The following is a 19,126-nucleotide window of genomic DNA, read 5'->3' on the forward strand; positions in this document are numbered from 1 at the left end:
TCCAGAAGCGCTCCGGCTGCGAAGAGTGTTCAGGTTTCCACTGTGAGCCCAGAGCAGCACAGGTAGAAGTAGAATTAGATATTTATACAAACCGCAGGGAGTTCAACGCTCACACTTTGACTCTTAAGGCTGTTTCCAGGAAGTGGATTGCTGTTTTAGAACATTCTCCACAGAATCAGCCCTTTGTAAAGCAAGTGCATATTGTCAGTCAGGATTGGATGTGCATCAGCAGTTCTTTTTAATTCTGATCAAAACAGGGATCATCTTTTCAATAGCTTGAGAATAAATCAGTTTGAAATGCTCTGAACATGAAGGGCATCCACATTTAATCATCAGTTAAAAATGAGGATAAGCGTAGTCTCGTGTCCTTGGTTGACTGTTTAAAACACTGCAGCCAAGCAGATTCAAAACAGCCTCAGAAAATAAGTACACATGGAATATATCAGTAGAGAGGAACATTGCATGCATTTCTATGTGCCGAGTTAAACCGGGGGAACAGGTGCAGGATGGTGTCCCGATCCTATCCTATGAAGGTGTACCATATGTTAAAGTCCCTTTAAATGTTGTAAGCGTGTAATCAATTCGCTGGTACCGACATGATTGGCACAGAAGCAGCTGACACACGAATTACAAGTGTCAAGATTCAGTTCAGTAAAAGGGTTTATGCATCTGATCCTGATGTGTTCCATAACTACTGTCCCTGTTATGCCTCTACGCCAACTCCATACTAATGTGGCACTAAATAATTAAGGAGGTTCAACAGTCGTGTACATTATTACAAAGTGGGCAGGCCAGTACACGGTGGCCTGGTTTCACTGGAGAGACTTTGTTTTCCAGTGGTGGATTAATCTTCGGAGCAACTTTAAGCAAACCGATCGCCTTCCTGTAATGTTTTACAAGTCAGCTGTTTCAAATGACAACATTTGGTTGCTTGAATACAAGCAGAAAAATACCATACAACCTGAACACCAAGTGGAAATGTAAATATTGACTGTATGTACACTTTGCATGTACATTGTGTACTATACAGCATATCATATTCATGCACACAGAAATGAGATCCACTGTATTTGTTGCAACGCCACACAACCTTTTATGTTTATGTGTTCAATGTACAAGAGAGATAGTTGATACATTCTCTGAGAGCTTTACATGTATGTTATGTATGGCCCCTTCCTCAATAGCTTGCGAGGTAAAACCTGTACTATGAATTCCAATACCATCATGGTCGTCACACACTTTACTTTCATCGGCGGCTTTAATGATTTTTTCCCAGCAGCAACCAGTGGCAAGAGGTGACTGTTCGTTCTACTCCCATTAGCATTTCAGTTGATGATTGTGTGTGTGTGAATAGTGCACAAAGGAACTTCCAGGTAAATATATGATAATATTTTGTGCAGGAGGACAGAGGGATCCGTGAGATGAAAAAAGAAAGACATCAGTGTTGTGGGCCAGCAAGTAAAAACTGGGTAATGCATCTTTCATCTGCACACGCTTGATACCTCTGAGCATATCCGTCACTGTCTGTGCAGCTTAACGTCCTTACAGCTTTCACATCGATATCACAGAATTGAACTGAAGGGACAGTTCAGAGCTGAGGTCCACGCCTCACCAGGGAAATAGCTCGGCAGCTGACCTTTCCTGCGATGCCACACAAACATTTACAGAGGAAACACTGCTGGAAACGAGAAGAGACAACTCTCTCATCTACAGTAACGACCAAGAGAAGATAATGGAGGACACGGTGGGAGGGTTTTAACCTCCTCTCTGACATCCTTACTGACTGAGAAGGTCAGCTAGCGGAGGCCCAATGAGGGAGGTATAGATTGGGTGCGGAGAAGAGACAAAACACCCACCTGTCTAGATTTCGATTAGCGGAAGGATTTGTTTGTCGGAGGATGCACATTACTTCTGTAAAACGGTCCCGTGTGAAAGCTTCATCGGTGGGGATGCACAGTATCTGCCAGAGACAGCTGTGAGCGGTGCAGGAAGTAATTGTTGGCCTCATACTATCCAAGCATCATTAAATATGAATCAGGAAACACGCAAAAATACAACTTCACAGAACTGGTATATGCACAGGCCAGTCAGGCAGCTCAATGTGATACTGAGTGCAAATGCAAACACACATGAAACTAGAATGGGCACTCGGTAGAGCGCATACCTTCGCATATCACAAGATTGGGCATTGAATTATGAACATTTTGGCATTAGTTGCATGCCAATTGGACAAAAATTTATCGTGCTATGGTAAAAAAAAGAGTTTGACCTTTCCATGACCTTGACATTGACCTTTGACCCGATTGATCCCAAAATCTAATCAAATGGTCCCCGGATAATAACCAATCATCCCACCAAATTTCATGCGATTCAAGAACATTTTGACCTGTTCATGACCTTTGACCTTGACCTTTGACCCGATCGATCCCAAAATCTAATCAACTGGTCCCCGGATAATAAACAATCATCCCACCAAATTTCATGCGATTCGGTTCAATACTTTTTGAGTTCTGCGAAAGATTTTGACCTGTTCATGACCTTTGACCTTTGACCTTTGACCCGATCGATCCCAAAATCTCATCAACTGGTCCCCGGATAATAAACAATCATCCCACCAAATTTCATACGATTCGGTTCAATACTTTTTGAGTTTTGCGAATAACACGCATACAAATAAATAAATAAATACACGGCGATCAAAACATAACCTTCCGGCATTTTCAATGCAAAGGTAAACATACAAATCCAGACCGCTCCGATGTTTTGCAGTGATTCCCGCAGACAGGCGTGCTCAAGAGAGAAGCCTGGAGATTAAGTGCACATTAATCTCCACATCGCTGAGGGTTGAGGACAGTTCAACTTTTTTAGCTCAGCCGCTCTAGAAGTGCTGCTTAATGTAATGTTGATCAAGGAAAGCTTCCTCTAGTGAGGGCTAGATTCTACTTAATACATAATTTAACATGTGGAAGACTCAATTCGCAGGATGCCTCTGCTGGATTTACTTTGTGAGTCTGCGCTGGGCCATTCGCTCTGTACATTTCTACTGATAGCAGAGCGCACCGGGGATAACTCGGTACGTTCCAGTCTTTTATTGGAGAGTAAAACGTCTCTTTGTGGGTGTAAATGTAAACGTGGGAATGTGTGTGTGACTTGTGCTTTTGCCTGTTTGGTCAGATTGTGTACAGACACACTATTTTGTGACCAACCAAAAGATGTGTGTGCTCGTGGATTCCTGACACTTGCATGCAGAATGAATGCTGATCATCAAAAGTGGAATCAATCTGCACTTCAGTAATCCAAGAAGTAAAAATGGGTTTACAAATGGAAGGTGTTGTGTCTTCTGACAGTTCCTCATTGAGTTAAACCAAAAGTACTGACACTTAACGTTTCACAGCATCCATTCCCCCCTCACTACATTGAGTAACAAAATACCTCATGTCTGTGCTCAGTTGTTACCTGTTCATCATTATTCATGACCAGTCACAGAAACAACTAAGACGTCTTATAACCAACCACCACCCTGTGAACCTCATTGACCCCCAGGGAGGATAACTTAAGTGGCAAGGTGTAGTCCAGTGGAACATGACTTGATGTGTCACTTCAAGTCACCCAAACGGTCCAAATGATTTATGTGTCCGTGTCATTTATATGTCAGTCACGTCTATAAATGTCGGTCATGTCTATACATTTTGGTTTGTACAAGTCAGTCTGAAGAGAAAACGTAGCTGCATCTGCCGATGTCACACTAACTGTGAATTGTGGGAGGTTCACTCAAATGTATTGAGATGAAGGTGGCCTCTGTCTCATGCTTTTTAAAGCATGCCTCGCACCTTAAGTGTTGTGGGAGTTTCCGTCACTTCTGTCTATGATAGTATTGTGAGGAAAAGAGATGGTGCAAAGCGTAAAGCTCTGACCACAGTGGCCAGATGTGCAGAGGTTTAAAAACTGGCCAGTAGATGCAGACAGCCAGCATTTCTGGCAGATTTTTTGTTTCATTAAGCACCAAAAATCAGATAATGCAGCTCCTGAACGAGTGCTTTTACCACTTACAGACCATCTTTCAGCATGATTGAACATGTAATCACAATGACATGGAAGCTTCTTTAGTTTAATGCAACCGGTTTATCTGTAACAATGGTGATTCTGCTGTGGAGAGGACAGACATTGGAGCAGCATTTTTGTTTCTTGTTTACACTTGGGGAGTCCCTTCAACATCCGATGCTCATTGGTGCTGACACTTCCCATGTATGCGTCAATACTGCACCCAAAGATGATTTGTTGATACATTTGCAGCCGAGCCTTTGGCCAGTGGGAGCAAAAGGCAATTGGATACACACACTGTTCATATAATTGTTAACATTTTTATTTGTACAGCTTACAGCTTGCTTAACACTGCTTTGAAGTAAATTCTCTCACTGGCCGTGTGCCAACCGCTAGCACACGGACAAACTGAGACGTACAGGTCACGTCTGTAGATGTAAGAGATCTGAAGCCTCCCGTCTGCAGTACTTAAGAGTAATACAGCAAGCAGCGGCTTTGACACGATTATCGTCCGTGCGCAGTTATCATTCTGGAAACAACATCTAAGTTTGCATTAACACAAGAGTACGTAACACTATAACTACACAGAACACCCCTGAGACAGTTACATGGATTATGCTAAATGAAGCTACAGCGTAAGTTCAGTCAGAAGACCAAACTCTTGCAAGCCCGTCATTTGTTTCTCATGCATCTGCCAATCACTTCTCACGCACTCTCACTCTTATTGACTTGCGGTCACGGCTCGGGGCTGTCAATTATGACACCAGCTGGTCTCCTCTATCGATCAAGCACAACGAAACAATGACATCGTTAGCCGATCATCTTTTAAATATGACTGTCTCTCTACCTTCAGTTCATTCATGTTTAACGCATCCCTCCACCTCCCCATCTCCGCCCAGTCTTCGCTGGTCCATCAGCTTCATCAACTCATCCTTCTCTCATCATCATCATCATCATCATCATCTCCACCACCAGGTCTGGACTACATGGTGGGATTTATCTTGTTGCTGATCGGGGCAGACGGCCCTAATAACAAATCTCCCTGTGGAGTCCAAGCGCCAAAGACTTTATCATCACATCTGTTAATAATAAACATCCTTTCTTCATCTGACTGGTCCCTCCTGATGGAAATGTGTTTCTATAGTGCATTCATATAATAGCCAGGCAATGCAGTATGGGCAAGGGCTGTCTAGGTTCAGACATCAATCATTAAAATAAGATAAACTCCTTGTTATATGAACATTAAACTACATCCTGCATTGGCACTACCATTGGTATTGGCCACCAATGCAATGCAGCAAAATAAACCTCCTCCTTTAAGTCACTGAGCTGGACCACAAACTCAATGTGTGGTACTTACAGATTGAGCTGCTGTGACAAAACAGTTAAAAGCTTCTTACACTTGATGTTAGACGTTGTCTCTAAGGCTGGCAGTGGGATTAATCAGTGTCCAGATAAACTGGACTGTGCAGCACTCAATAACTGGTGATGTTATCGAGCACTGTGCTGCGCTGGTAGTAAACTTCTCCTTCCTGGTCCCGCTTAGTGGCATTTACCTCTGGAGGAATTGTGGCCTTTGGCTGGCTGGGCGGCAGCCTGCTGCCTGCCCTCATGTCACTACTGAGAAGCTTAAGGCTGCTGCATCAATACGGATATTAGAGTGAAAGAAGGATTAGCACAGGCAAGACTGGGTCTCAATGAACAGCGCAGTGAAAAGCCATCCAAGCTAAGAAGGTCTTAAGTCAATGGATTCACTACCACTCGGTGTGAGACAGAGAGGCCACTTTGAGGAGGGGAGTCACTGACAGGCCTCTTGTGGGCTGATCTGGCAAACAATACCTTTATTACCTGACACATTTAAAAAATGTGTACTGTCTATCATTCAATAAGGAGATGGTAAATATATATTCAAGAGGGGAATTTCTCAGATTTCTGTTATAATTGTATGCCCAGTTGATTTTGGCTTACTCTCTAAATAAACACTCAAACTTGTTTATCCTTGAAAATAAACATGAATTGCTTAAACGCCAGAGAGGCATATTCTCCTCACCCACACACAAACAACTGACAGGGAACAAATGCCTGAAAAGACGAACATCATAATGTATATCGGATAATAAGGAGATGGCTTTTTTTTCCTGACTGCATTTACTGCCACATGCTCATCATCTTCAAAGTCTGCACACCCCACAGCTCTGTTGCCTCAATCAAATTTTTTTATGCGAAGAACCAAGGGAAAGAGAGAAAAGAAGAAGCCGATTCTTCACGGCGCGCCTCAGAAGTAGGACAAGGATAGTCCCTGCGGGGGGGGGGAGCGCACGGTTGAGTTGCTTGATTGGCTGGGTAGGAGGTGATGTCATTTCTGATGGTTATGAGACCCCTGCAGTTGAAAGTCTGAAGAATCAAGGTTCAAGATGTGGCGACAGACACCTCCAGATAGCAACAAAAAGCTCCGATACACAAAAAGTAATTTTTACATCAAATATGACTTTGTTAAGTGCAGATGGCTTAAAACTCAAAACTTAAAATGCAGTTGGCAGCGTAACATTCAAGTAAAACCAGCAGTGATAATGGTTCATGTCTTTCTTTGAGTTAATTTACCTTATAGTGGAGAACTAACTTCATTAAACTCACCAGATGCACAGTCATCCTCATCCGCTCCGTTCTCACAATCCTTCTCCCCATCACATCTCCATGACAACGAGACACACTTGTTGGTGGATCCCCCACAATCAAATTTCTCTGGCGGGCACGTCTGTTTGCCTGTGGGCAGAAATGAAAGAGAGAGGGAGATTACGGCATTGGTTTCGTGGTCCCACAAAGAAGAACTACAGACACCGTTGGACTCGATTTCTTTCACCCCCGAGATGCAGTTAAAACTCATCCAAAACGCCACCACACTGGCCAATTTCTTTTTTATATCTGAGCCGCCTCGAAAGAGGCATGCTGAAACATCGAGAAATACTTCAAATGCACAGTTGGCTGTAAAGAAAAAGAAAATACAAGCCCCCCTCCTCCTTTTCCTGCCAATCTGCTTTAGTTGGCAGCGGGTCGGGTTGATCCAGATTACAGAGCATGTTGTTAATTAAACATCTTTGCTTACAGTGCAGCCGGAGGCCTCCCAGTACCAAGGGTTCAGCCTACATGACAAATGATTTAACTTTTTGATTGCTTCATATTATATTTATATTTAACAATAATTCACAACTTGTTGTATTGTCACCTGCAAACCCCAAAGGCGTCCCAGCTGAACTCGAAAATTCTTTCATTTTGGTTTTCAAAAGTGTTCATTTGAATTTTAAAAGGATTTCAAACTGGATGCCGTTTAACATTATTGTATATGGATATTATCACAATGTCCTTTTTAGATGTAACTTGTATTGCTTAACTGTGAACATTGTGTGCATGCAGACAAAGAAAGGTCGCCTATGTCTGACATGCTGTAATCTGAGAGAACTCATAACCTACCCTCACAAAAGCAGAAGCGGCAGCACCTGCGTGCAGCTGGAGCAAGCAGTTTGTGTGACGCATATTTACTCTGCAAAAACGTCAACTTGTTGTTCGACCTCTGAACCATTCATGACAAAAGAGCCCTGACCCTGCAGCAGAATTATTAGCATCTCTTCAATAAAACACTTTGACATTTCAGAGTTTTTTTCTAACCATGTTTATTTCTCACAGGGAAATAAATTAGATTCATTTATCCATTTAATTCTTTCAACTATTTATCCATTACTTTTAACTATATATTGCAACCACATATCCATTTTGTTTAGCTTTATATTGTAACTATATATATCCATTAATTGTACTACTCTGGCCATTTATCCATTACTTTAAACAAACATAACCATTTATATATTATATATATATTAATTGTAAATGTGTATTTTAAGGGTGTATGCCACATTGTGCCATGTGAGGATCATTGGTCACGTGATCACTGAGAACAAGATCCATAATGAATATCATTTATGAGGTTAAAAGAATCTCTAAAGATGTCACGAGCGATGTTCAGTGAAAACTGCATTATGGGAAATTGGACCAGACAGAACAGGTCTTTCTAAACAAAGCACATCTGTTCATATGGAAATGCATTTGTTAGAAGATAAAATGTCATTCCTTTTTATCTAATGTAAATTCAATATGCAGTAGATTTGAATTATTAAATAACCAACTGTATATTTTCCATGGAAACTAAAGAGTGTAAATTGCAGGGTGTATTTTACGTTTAATCTGGGATGTGTTTTTTCTTTTACTGTGACTAAAAGGTTTAAATATTAATGTGTGTGTTCTACAGAGTAAATGTATGTTCAATATGTAAAAGATTAGTGTACTTGCCCCGTGCCACCAGATTTTGGGAACTAATACCAATATTTGAGAGTTTCAAAATCAGATATATTGGATATTATTGTATTCTTTTGAAAATAGTTTTCTTAGTTCTTGAAAAAGTTTAAATTTAGAATAAATGTTATCATGATGGAAGGCCATTTTTGATATTGTGTTTTCAACTGTCTATAACATTATAATAAACATGAGCAAATATATTGATGTTGTACATCAAATTAAAGAAGACAACTTGGGCTACAAGTATCGGTAAGCCGGAGATGGAGATGGAGATCTCCATCTCCATCTCCGTGGCACCAACGCGATAAGCGGCATTTGCACACGTGTTATTTTTATCTCACAAAGTTTGCCACGCATAACCAGTTTATAATACTGCACATGCAGAGGCTTTCATCAGTGAGCCATAGACTCAATCACCATCGTGTTACCTCATTCAGTGATAGACGGTGGTTTAACAGACATTAATTTCAATGAAAATCTTTGAGATTATCACTTTAACGTACCAGAAACAAACATTTATTTTCAGGAATCCTTAATGTTAGGTATTACATATATATTAAAAACATTGTACAGCAAAAACCTAGACTTCACAGTGACCGCAAACATGTTATCAAATTTGTTTTCTGGTCATGTTGTTGGTATTTTGCGATAGTGACAGGGTGAGTTACAGGTAATAGATGTCATCAAAATTGGAATCGTATCCCTCTAATCTGTTTTGGGAATATTACATTGCCTCTTTGATTTGCTTTGTTCATTTTAAAGAAATTAGATTGAAGCGTCGGTGTAAGGTGTCGAGATGGGGCCTAAAAAGGGGAGTGATGAATAAGACCGACTGTCACTCTGAGGACGCCGTGGTCGCTCATCTCGGTCAAGGCACTTTCCTGTTCTGGTCCCACGGCCGTGAAATGAATTCACAAATGAGTGACAGCGAGGCCAATCATGTTAGGCCAGAGTGTCGGGTTTGGCCATGGCTTGGAGGAGGGAAGGAACACTTCCTTTCACTGGAGGCCAGCGTCAGACTCTTGACCTGGATGAGAACTGCAACAGGGAGCTCGTGTTGTGCATGAAGAGGAGAAGTGCCGTATTTTCTTGTTACTCATCGGCCAACATATAAACGTCCATTCAGATAGATCTGCACCAAGCCAATACTGACTTATATGATATATTGGCCTGTCAGATAGAGAAGGGAACCGCCATTAGATGACGTTTGAAGGGCTGAAAAATGAACCTTCGTACTCTCAGAGGTTGTGACTATCCCTGCAGACTGGAGGGGTGACAGTGCCGAGGTGGGGAGAGAATAATGGAGAGGCAGCTAGTGCCTGGGGAGACGGAGCAGTGAGAATGGCTGATGCAGACAGGCCCTGACCCCACACACACACACACACACGCACACACACACACACGCACACATACACACCACTGCAGTGCTGTTGCAGCAGATAACTTTTTATCACTGTATATTGAGGAGTATTCAAATATTTTGTAAGAAAAAAGTGGAGTGATCATCAGTTAACCTTTTCCACCTACCAGCTAAGACTTAGCCATTCATTTCCCTCATGGTGAATGTACGAGGTTAAGACATAAAAGAGGTTTTTCATTTCCTTTCTTTCCGTTATATGTGTAAGGAAGTTTGCGTGAGAAAAGGGTGTTGGGACGTGTGACAGTCGTTGGTGTTGTCTGCGTCAGTGCTATGTTCTTCATAAACGACTGAGACAACTGTTCCCTCAAAAATGTTTTTTCAGTCCCTACTTTTTAGACACAGCTGCCAAGAGTGTTAAGTGAGCAAACAAGCTTAATGATGATTGAAGAAACTAACACCGGGAAGGAATGATTAGTTGAAATGAATGATTACAGCTGAGTCTGGGAGGTAGGACAGAAAACATTTTTTTTAAATGTCTGAGATGAGAGAGGCTAAGAGCTAGACATCTTTGAGAGAGGAAATAACATGCTTTCTGAATATAATTCAACCAATTATGTCTGAGAAGGACGTGACGGAAAAACAAGAATCAGGCCAGCAGACAGAGAGAAGAGAAAATAAAAGTATGAAAGGAAAAATGGAGACAAACTGCGGCGTGACCTTTCAGGTTCTTATCCTCGGCAAACTCGAAACTCTCCACACCAAGCGGAAAGAGATGAAGTAGGAGAGGCAGAAGGGATGAAGGAGGACAGACAGAAGGGATGAAGGAGGAGAGACAGGCAGAGCGAAGAGCAGAATCTGAAAACTGTACCGAGCTGTCCAGTCCTTTTAACTTCCGACGCTTTAATGAACCGTGATGTCGGTTCCTCCCCGAATCCAAGAAAAGAAAATCTAACTTCAAAATGACCACGCAGTGGTAACTCACTGCCCGTCTGGACAGCTATTGATTAGAGACACGTCAGATTTAGGTAATGGGGTTTTAGCTTGAGAAAGAAGAACCATAATAAAAGCCAATTACTCATAGACAAACTGACTGCCTGGCTGTTGTTTAGCACCAGAGTAAAACGATAAGGATTCATCTCTACTGTGGCACTTTGGCAGGAGATCTGTTTCGAGCTCATCAGCTTTTACTCACGGCAGTGTTCGTCTAGACAGGTTTAATAGCTTCGCTTTTCATTTGATCATCACGATTGACCTTGTTATTGCAGACAGCCTTTTACCCTAAACTTGGCTTTCAGTGAAGAAGTAGAGACTCCTTAATGTGTCCGTTGTCACCAGGCATGTGATAAAACACGGTGATAAAGGAAGGCCTAATAAATGCTCTGGAGAAAAAAAATGGTGTGAAACTGATCGGACCAGCTTCATGACAAATGTAACACGACACTACGAGTTCCTGAAGTACTCATTTGCAGCCTATTCACATGAATTAATGGCTATTCTTCTGCCTATAATTTATAATAAAAAGTTGTTCATCTTACAGCTAGTTCAAGATTCAAGATTCAAGATTCAAGATGTTTTATTTGTCACATACACACACAGGGTGTGCAGTGAAATGAAAGTGGCAATGCTCAGCAGGAATGTGCAAGGGCAACAAGTACACACTATTTACAATAAAAAACAACACAATATTTACAGTAAGTGTGTGTGTGTGTGTGTGTGTGTGTGTGTGTGTGTGTGCCTAAGAGAGGCAGTTGTGTGGGTCTATGTGGGGGTCCTGGTGAGGTCGGAGTTCACAGTCCTGATGGCCTGAGGAAAGAAACTCCGTCTCAGTCTCTCTGTTCTTGCAGCGTGACTACGGAGGCGCCTGCCTGACCGCAGCAGCTGAAACAGTCTGTTGTTGGGGTGGTGAGGATCCTTCATGATCCTGCCGGCTCTGGTTCTGCACCTCCTGGTGTACAAGTCCTGCAGGGTGGGGAGTGTAGTTCCAATAGTGCGTTCAGCCGAACGCACTACTCTCTGCAGAGCCTTCCTGTCCTGAGCGGAGCAGTTGCCAAACCAGGCTGTGATGCTTCCTGTCAGGACGCTCTCTACAGCTCCAGAGTAGAAGGACTGAAGGATCCTCTGGGAAACTTTAAATTTCCTCAGCTGCCTGAGGTGGTAGAGGAAGTTCTTGACAGCTTCTATGTGTGGATGATATAGCCATTTACTGTTAGTAACATGTACTGCTTAAAATGAGCACATCTTGATGTCTCACAAACCTTCTATCTGAGTCATTCTGACCCATTATTCCAAACACCTGAGATATACGATTTTGATACAGTCTGTGTGGCTTTGTGAGCATCTTTCCGGGTCCGAGTCAGTCAATGGTTGGGTTCTGGTGGTTAATGAGATATCTCAGCTTCTCTGCCTTACAGAAAAGGCACAAAGCGCAAAAACACGAGTCATACTCAGATTCAGCGCTTCATTACACCCGGTTAGCGTGGCCATGTCCTCCTCTCTGAATTATAGATCTGCTACAGTGGAAAACACTTGCTGCTTGCAAACTACAAGATGGAAGATTGTTATTTTCTGCAAAGCGCATAATCAATTAATGCGCTGTGGCATGTATCTTTACTTAATATTAAGTGCTGTGCCTGAGCTCCCCGAGTGTGACAGCTGAATAAAAGCAGACTAAAAGTTGTGCTTTTAAAATATTTTTCATGTTTGTTTTTTTCAAATCGGCAATTAATACGTCTTTGACTGGTTGCCAGTTTATCACAGTGCTAACCATTCAAATAATATTAGAAAAGCCCAATCAGTGGACATAAACACAGTCTTGCTGTTAATTGACAGCACTGGCTTTTTTTCCCAGTAAATTACGTGATCTTGTTCCAGCTTCTCAAATGTGAGGATGTAATGCTTTGTATGTCTCTTGTGACTGTCATCTGGGTCATTGACAACAAAATGGCACTGTGGGGTTTTGGAAATGTTCAATAATTCAAAACCTTTTCCAAAAGAAGAAGAACTGGTTGAAGAACACCAGTTCCCTCTTATGAACTCTATTATATCCAGTGTTTGTGTAAAAATGTGGATTGTATTATTCGCCTCAAAATTAAAAGAATGTCAGACTCTACTATTTATGAGACTTTCATCAACCGTGGTTCTGATTTACTTACATAGTAACTTGCAAAATAAAGACTTTAATAGCCCACATCTCCACAAAAAAGAAATACACACACTGAAACACAAATTGATGTAACGTTTAGTATGTGCAGTGCAAAATATTTACCAAGAACATCTTTCTTTTAGAAAGTCAATAAAAAAGCTCAGCTTTATTATTTGCTCCACAAAAAAAAGCTCAACGGTGTTGAGACTTATTATCGACAACGAGGTTTACAGGAAGGGATTTCCATCAAAATTCCTTTGAGAAGAAGTATCCATAATCCACTACAAATTACATATCACTTGAGAAGACCAGATTTAACTCTACTAATTGGCAGATTTAAAAAGAAAAACTACATATTTGTCCACATTTCCCAAATATGCACCCGTTATGGGTTATGCCTTCACATAAGAAAAGACTCCTTGAGAAAGATGAAACACTGAAAGTCTGTCAACTTTTTTTAAAGCAGAAAGGGCATACTGACATGCAAAACTGAGCTGTAATCAGCAATTTAGTCAGAAAGTCTCAAGGAGCTAACACCTTCCCTCTCTTGTTAAATCCTTCACAAAGGGAACTCGGGCAACTACGAGCCCAGAGAAATGCCCCCGCTCTGGCCAGGAGCAGAGCAGCTTCTGCACAGCTGGCTGCAGTGGGCCCGTTTCTACGATCACACATTAATCAAATACAAAAACTATGAGGGCCTCCAAAGTGTCATTCATTTCTCAGGGCTCATGAGTAACTCGCCCAGTGTGGCCCGAATTTGAATTCTTAATAAAGCAGTGTAATGCTACTCCAGCGTGTAATTAAGAATCCACTCAGTGAGCCAGAATGATTGTGGCACAGATGTCTACAGCACCGAGTCCAAGATGTCTTATAGCTTCCTGTGTGTGTGTGTGTGTGTGTGCGTGCGTGCGTGCGTGCGTGCATGTGTGTGTGTGTGTGTGAATACACTACCGTTCAAAAGTTTGGGGTCATCCAGACAATTTCGTGTCACTCACTTTTATTTATCAAATGAATTGAAAATTGAATAGAAAATATAGTCAAAACATTGACAAGGTTAGAAATAATGATTAATATTTGAAGTATTAATTTTGTTCTTCAAACTTCAAGCTCAAAGGAAGGCCAGTTGTATAGCTTATATCACCAGCATAACTGTTTTCAGCTGTGCTAACATAATTGCACACGGGTTTTCTCATCAGACATTAGTCTTCTAAGGCGATTAGCAAACACAATGTACCATTAGAACACTGGAGTGATAGTTGATGGAAATGGGCCTCTATACACCTATGGAGATATTTCATTAGAAACCAGACGTTTCCACCTAGAATAGTCATTTACCACATTAACAATGTATAGTGTGTATTTTTGATTAATGTGATCTTTATTGAAAAAACAGTGCTTTTCTTTGAAAAATAAAGACATTTCTAAGTGACCCCAAACTTTTGAACGGTAGTGTATGTGTGCAAAAAAAATGAAAAACAAGACAACGGTTGTTTTTGCATGTGAAGCTCAGCTTGTCTTATCTTTTCAGTACAACTGGAGCATGATGCATTCAGGTGTACGCTGTGCTATATGTAATTAACCCGTGTAAAACGGTTGTGCACCCACTGTTCTCTACTATTTACATAATGGCACATTTCATATCTCGAGCAGTAGCACGTTAAAGATTGGATGCAGTCTGTGTGAAATGCCGCCCTTCCCACAACTGTTAAGACGGTAACACAATTATCACTCTAGCAAAGTCTAATTGATAAATGTGAAGCTTGGAAGCTTTTGACTATAAAGTGAAATGTTGCATGGGATTGAAGTGTTAAGCCAAATGCTGATACTGGGGGAATTTTAGACTGAAAATGAAGCTTTAGTATAAGTTCAGTCAGGAGAAATATACCTAAGGCCTGTAGTTTATTTCTCATATACTGCCATTCACTCCTCTTATGCATGCTACCTCCTAGCTCCCTTTCTCCTGATCAGCTGACCTCTACCCAATAGCACAGCAGCACAGCAACATGCAGCCTATCATCTTGGTGCCCTCTCTTTTTAAATATGATTTTCCTTCCTGCCTTTTATCACATTCATGTTGCTGTTCCACGCACCACACCACCATCGGTTCTTCAACTCATTGTTTCATCATTTCATCGTTTCATTGTTTCATTGTTTTATCATTTCATTGTTTCTTCATTTCATCGTTTCATCTGCCTAATCAGTCACCAGCATCAGTGTCTTTGATTGCAGCTCACAGCAGACACCCCTGGATTAGACATCTCCCTGTTTATAATCAATAAACAATTAGCTTTCCTACATCTGATTTGTCTCCCTTGATTGGAATGCTAAATGTTCATGTCAGTTTTTTTTTTAGTTTTTTTTTAGGCTATTACAGGACATTTACCAGTGAAACGAGATGAATGAGATAGAAGATAAGAGAGCCTTGCACAAGTAGCTTGGTTGCTGTTGCTTAAGATGCTAAATGCATATTTGCACAACGTCCATGCTTGAGTCTCTTTTCTCTCCGGTGTACTTGCTGCACAGTTGGATTCTCTCAAACAGAAAGACATCTGTGATGAAGTCGATCTCATTAGCAACCCCTCTTTTCAGGATACAGCCTCAATTAGACACTTCTCATCTGGAACACATAATAAGCAGCGCTGCAAAGCATTGAAGACTGCTTGTATTACAGTCTGACCTTTATAGGGGAGCAGAAGGACATTAGTGTTTCCATTGCGCCTCCAGCACAATCAAAATATATCAAGTATCTCTCTACACCTTAATATACCGAAACAAAATATTTCTGACAAGTTGTGTCAAAATAAAGAATCTATCCTGATTATAGAAAAAAGACAGATAGAAACATCAACACAAACAACAATGTTCAATATTGGTGTTCAGGAGTTTTACATCACAACATCACCAGTCAATACATAAGGGATTTCCATATAAATGGCTTTTTTCGCGGCCCAGATCTCCATCTCCTCATTCTGCAGCCAAGATATGAATCCTTCCTTCATTTATCTTTAATTGGATTTCCAATATAAACATGTTATCCTTGAGAGGTCCCTTTATGTCTCCTTTCTCGCACTCAACTTTCTGGGGTGGCATCAGAAGCTTTGCTCGGCTGCTACATTATTCATTGAACAGACGCACACATCCGCAGTCAATAAAATGGACCAAAACAAAAGTGAATATTCTCTGAAAGATTTGTTCGACTCTCTCTCTTGATTCATTTCCCATGCCGCCTGATGCCATTTAATTCCCTCCCACGATAACATTAACAATTGGTTTAAAGAGCATTATAATGATGGGTAGGCCAAAAGTTTCAGTTTCAAACTAGTGAATGATGTTGATGATGTTTAACCAACCTATAACCAAGGCAAGTTGAGTCATTCTTGTAAAGTTCTCCTCTTGAACACAAACAGTCACCATCTACATGTGTTAGCGTTGGGAGGGGACTTTTGTGAACTTGTGTGGGCAGACAAGTCCTGTATCCCAGCATGCATTTCAGATCAAACAGCTGCAACACTAAAAACAAATAGAGGCATAGTTTAGTTGTTTCATTGAACATAATGTATAACAGTGAGGCCAACATTTGCCTGAAGAAGACCTTGAAGGGTTGAAACGCCTGTTCGGGAGGACAGATTTCTGGAGCTATCCTCCAGTGACTGGATGCTCTGTGCTTCTTCCCAGGACGTCATTATTCATCAATTCAGTGCGTTTTCTCTTGTAACCCCAAGAGAGAACTTTAGCTCTATCTGCTTCTCTCTTGGGGTTACAGATAGCAAGCAGCCATGGGAGAAAACAAGATGAGCGTTTAAGAAAGAAAGAATACAATTAATAACTGGTTCAAGCCTCCCACACTTGAGGCCCTGCTTGGTTGTGGAAACGTCAGGTCACCTCCAGTAACCCCCATCAGAGCCTGTGGGTGTGCTAGACTGGCACAGGCTACAAGTGAGCCAGCCAGCGATCCTCGGCTCCAACAGCTTGGCAGAGAGGTAGTCGAGGCCTTTCTATGCACTCTCCATCAGACAGCATTGAGTATTGAAGTGTGTGGGCGCGTAGAGGCGGCTGAATGGCAGCTGGAGCTGAGATAACAAGGTAAATTAGCGACCCGAATACAGGTTCTACGAGAGTGAAATTAAATCTTGTCTAAAACGACTGACGTGAAGATGTGTCGACGCAGAAAATGCCACCATATTAAGCCAGCCACCATTTCATTTTCCTTAGTGTAAAACATCTCACGGACAGTAACAGTATATCCCACTCTGCCTCGTATGTCCTCCAGTCGAGTTCAAAGTAACACATTCAACAATTCAGAGAAAGGGAAATTCCAACCTGATATTCATTTCTATGGTTTTGTCAATGTTTTTTTATCAACAATAACGTTAATGTTGATTGTGAGCTCTGATTCATAACTCAGGAACATCCCTATAAAAATATTGAATAAGGAAGAAGACACACAAGCATTCTTACATATTCGAAAGAAGAAGTAAAGGGGAACAATATGATCTGTTTCCAAACCATCTACCTTCATGTATCCTTGTGCATGTACTGCGCATAAATGCAATATTGTTCATTACAAAGAGGGATTATAACTGAGAGTATGAGTGCACTCAATTTCAGTTTATCCTCAAAATAGCCTATCGTGGTTTATATCTTAAACCTGAAGAGTTAAAACCATGCAGCAGACTCAGAAAGCAGTAAGACCCAAGTTTAAATAGACTTGAAGCATCCTTTAAAGATGTCCTTGGTGTGCGCAGCTGAATGGTTTCACTTACTGCAGGTCTCCTCCGCCTCATCAGAGCCATCGGGACACTCTGGTTCCCCGTCGCATCGCCACCGTCCCGGGACACACTGACCATTTAGGCAGGCGAACTCTGCGGGGGCACATGTCTTCCTGGCTGCTCAGAGACACAGAGAATAACATTCAGACGAGAACGTGTTAAGACAATATGATTCCGTCATGAAACTGGTCACATTATTATTTGAATGCCAGTAATCGTCCCTCTTGTCAGAGATCAGGCTCACCTTCACCCACACTACTCCGAGACAGCGCTCTCATTTATAATCTCCACTTCCCCTATTTTCTTGACTCGTATTCAACGTGCTGTCTCCAGCTCTCCTCCCCTTCAACTGCTTATCTCCAAATGTCTAACCTCTCTTTCTAATTATCCATCACCCAGCAGTTAAATGGATGCCGATTACTGAGCACCGCAAGCTCAGAGAGCCTTTTAAACCTGTTACCTCCTAAACCTGTTCACCACGGAACGCTACAACCCTGCAAGGCCACAGGGCAGATGAACATGTCAGGCATGCAGAGAATTGGAAATTTAAAAAAAGCTGTCATTTGAGCATTTTAAAGATGGAAACTAATAGTGATCAAAACGTTCAGGTCACGGCCCAGAGCTCATGACGGTAACTACTCAAATCGTGCTAACCCTCTGTGTTTGAAGAGTAACGCACTCAAAAAAAGACTCTCCACCTGTAGCAACGAGGCTGCGATCTCGGCCAGTGAGCCAGAAGCAGACAGAGGCAGCCTGTTGGTCCGAGAGGACCTGCAGCACGGTGTAATAAATCACTGGCTTAAAGGCCCCAAGATCAGCTCTCTGGGCTGGTGTTGTTACACGGTCACAACAGTTCCTAAACTGGCCCCATCGTGGCTCTGATGCTGCAAATTAGATAAAGTGTCAAGAGATGTGCAGGGAGCTTAAGCTCAGCTGAGGGGCTTTAAGGAAGGAAAGCAGGCTGTGATTCCTCAAGAGCCTTTGCTGCGCTGACACTCACCTAACTCTCTTCTCACCTCAACTCCTGCTCTTTCCTGACGTTATAACTAAAGAGCATCAAGGTGTCAGTGGTAGTTTGAACATGGTGGAGGAGTTTTACAAAAAATGGGTTCCACCATACCAGTTAGTTACAACATAGATGTTGTAACTTTTACATGCAGATCATTCCTTGTTCCTCACTGCTGTCACGGTGGAATGGTTTGAAAAATGGTCCGGACTAAATATAGAAGAGCAAAATGTCGTAACGTTTGTGACACTGACATGCACATCGAGTTGTGCAGTCACCAATGAGCTGCCAGTATTCATCAGGACTACCTATTAATGGTTGAATAGCTCCAGAGGCCCTCACACCTATCAGACGTCATATTTGCTTTTTAGCTGCATTCCCTTAAGATGGACATTTCTGCCGGCCTAACTTGGTTACTGTAAATGTTCAGGTGTTGAATTCAGTTCAATCTTGTCAGCAAG

At 41.7% G+C, this 19,126-nt stretch overlaps 1 protein-coding gene across 3 annotated transcripts in view; it reads right to left on the reverse strand.

Moving 5' to 3' along the window:
* The window catches only part of LOC130198325 (low-density lipoprotein receptor-related protein 8-like), a 69,356-nt gene that overhangs the window by 26,056 nt on the left and 24,174 nt on the right, over positions 1-19,126 (reverse strand). For 2 of the 3 annotated variants that reach the window (XM_056421473.1, XM_056421472.1), the window contains exons 3-4: positions 17,654-17,776; positions 6,676-6,804 (exon numbers count right to left, since the gene is read on the reverse strand). In XM_056421473.1, the coding sequence (XP_056277448.1) occupies positions 6,676-6,804; positions 17,654-17,776 (252 nt within the window). The remainder of the gene's footprint in view (positions 1-6,675; positions 6,805-17,653; positions 17,777-19,126) is intronic. The other variant, XM_056421474.1, reaches the window with a different exon arrangement.

The sequence above is a fragment of the Pseudoliparis swirei genome, chromosome 8 (assembly GCF_029220125.1).
Source record: "Pseudoliparis swirei isolate HS2019 ecotype Mariana Trench chromosome 8, NWPU_hadal_v1, whole genome shotgun sequence".
Classification (NCBI taxonomy): Eukaryota; Metazoa; Chordata; class Actinopteri; order Perciformes; family Liparidae; genus Pseudoliparis; species Pseudoliparis swirei.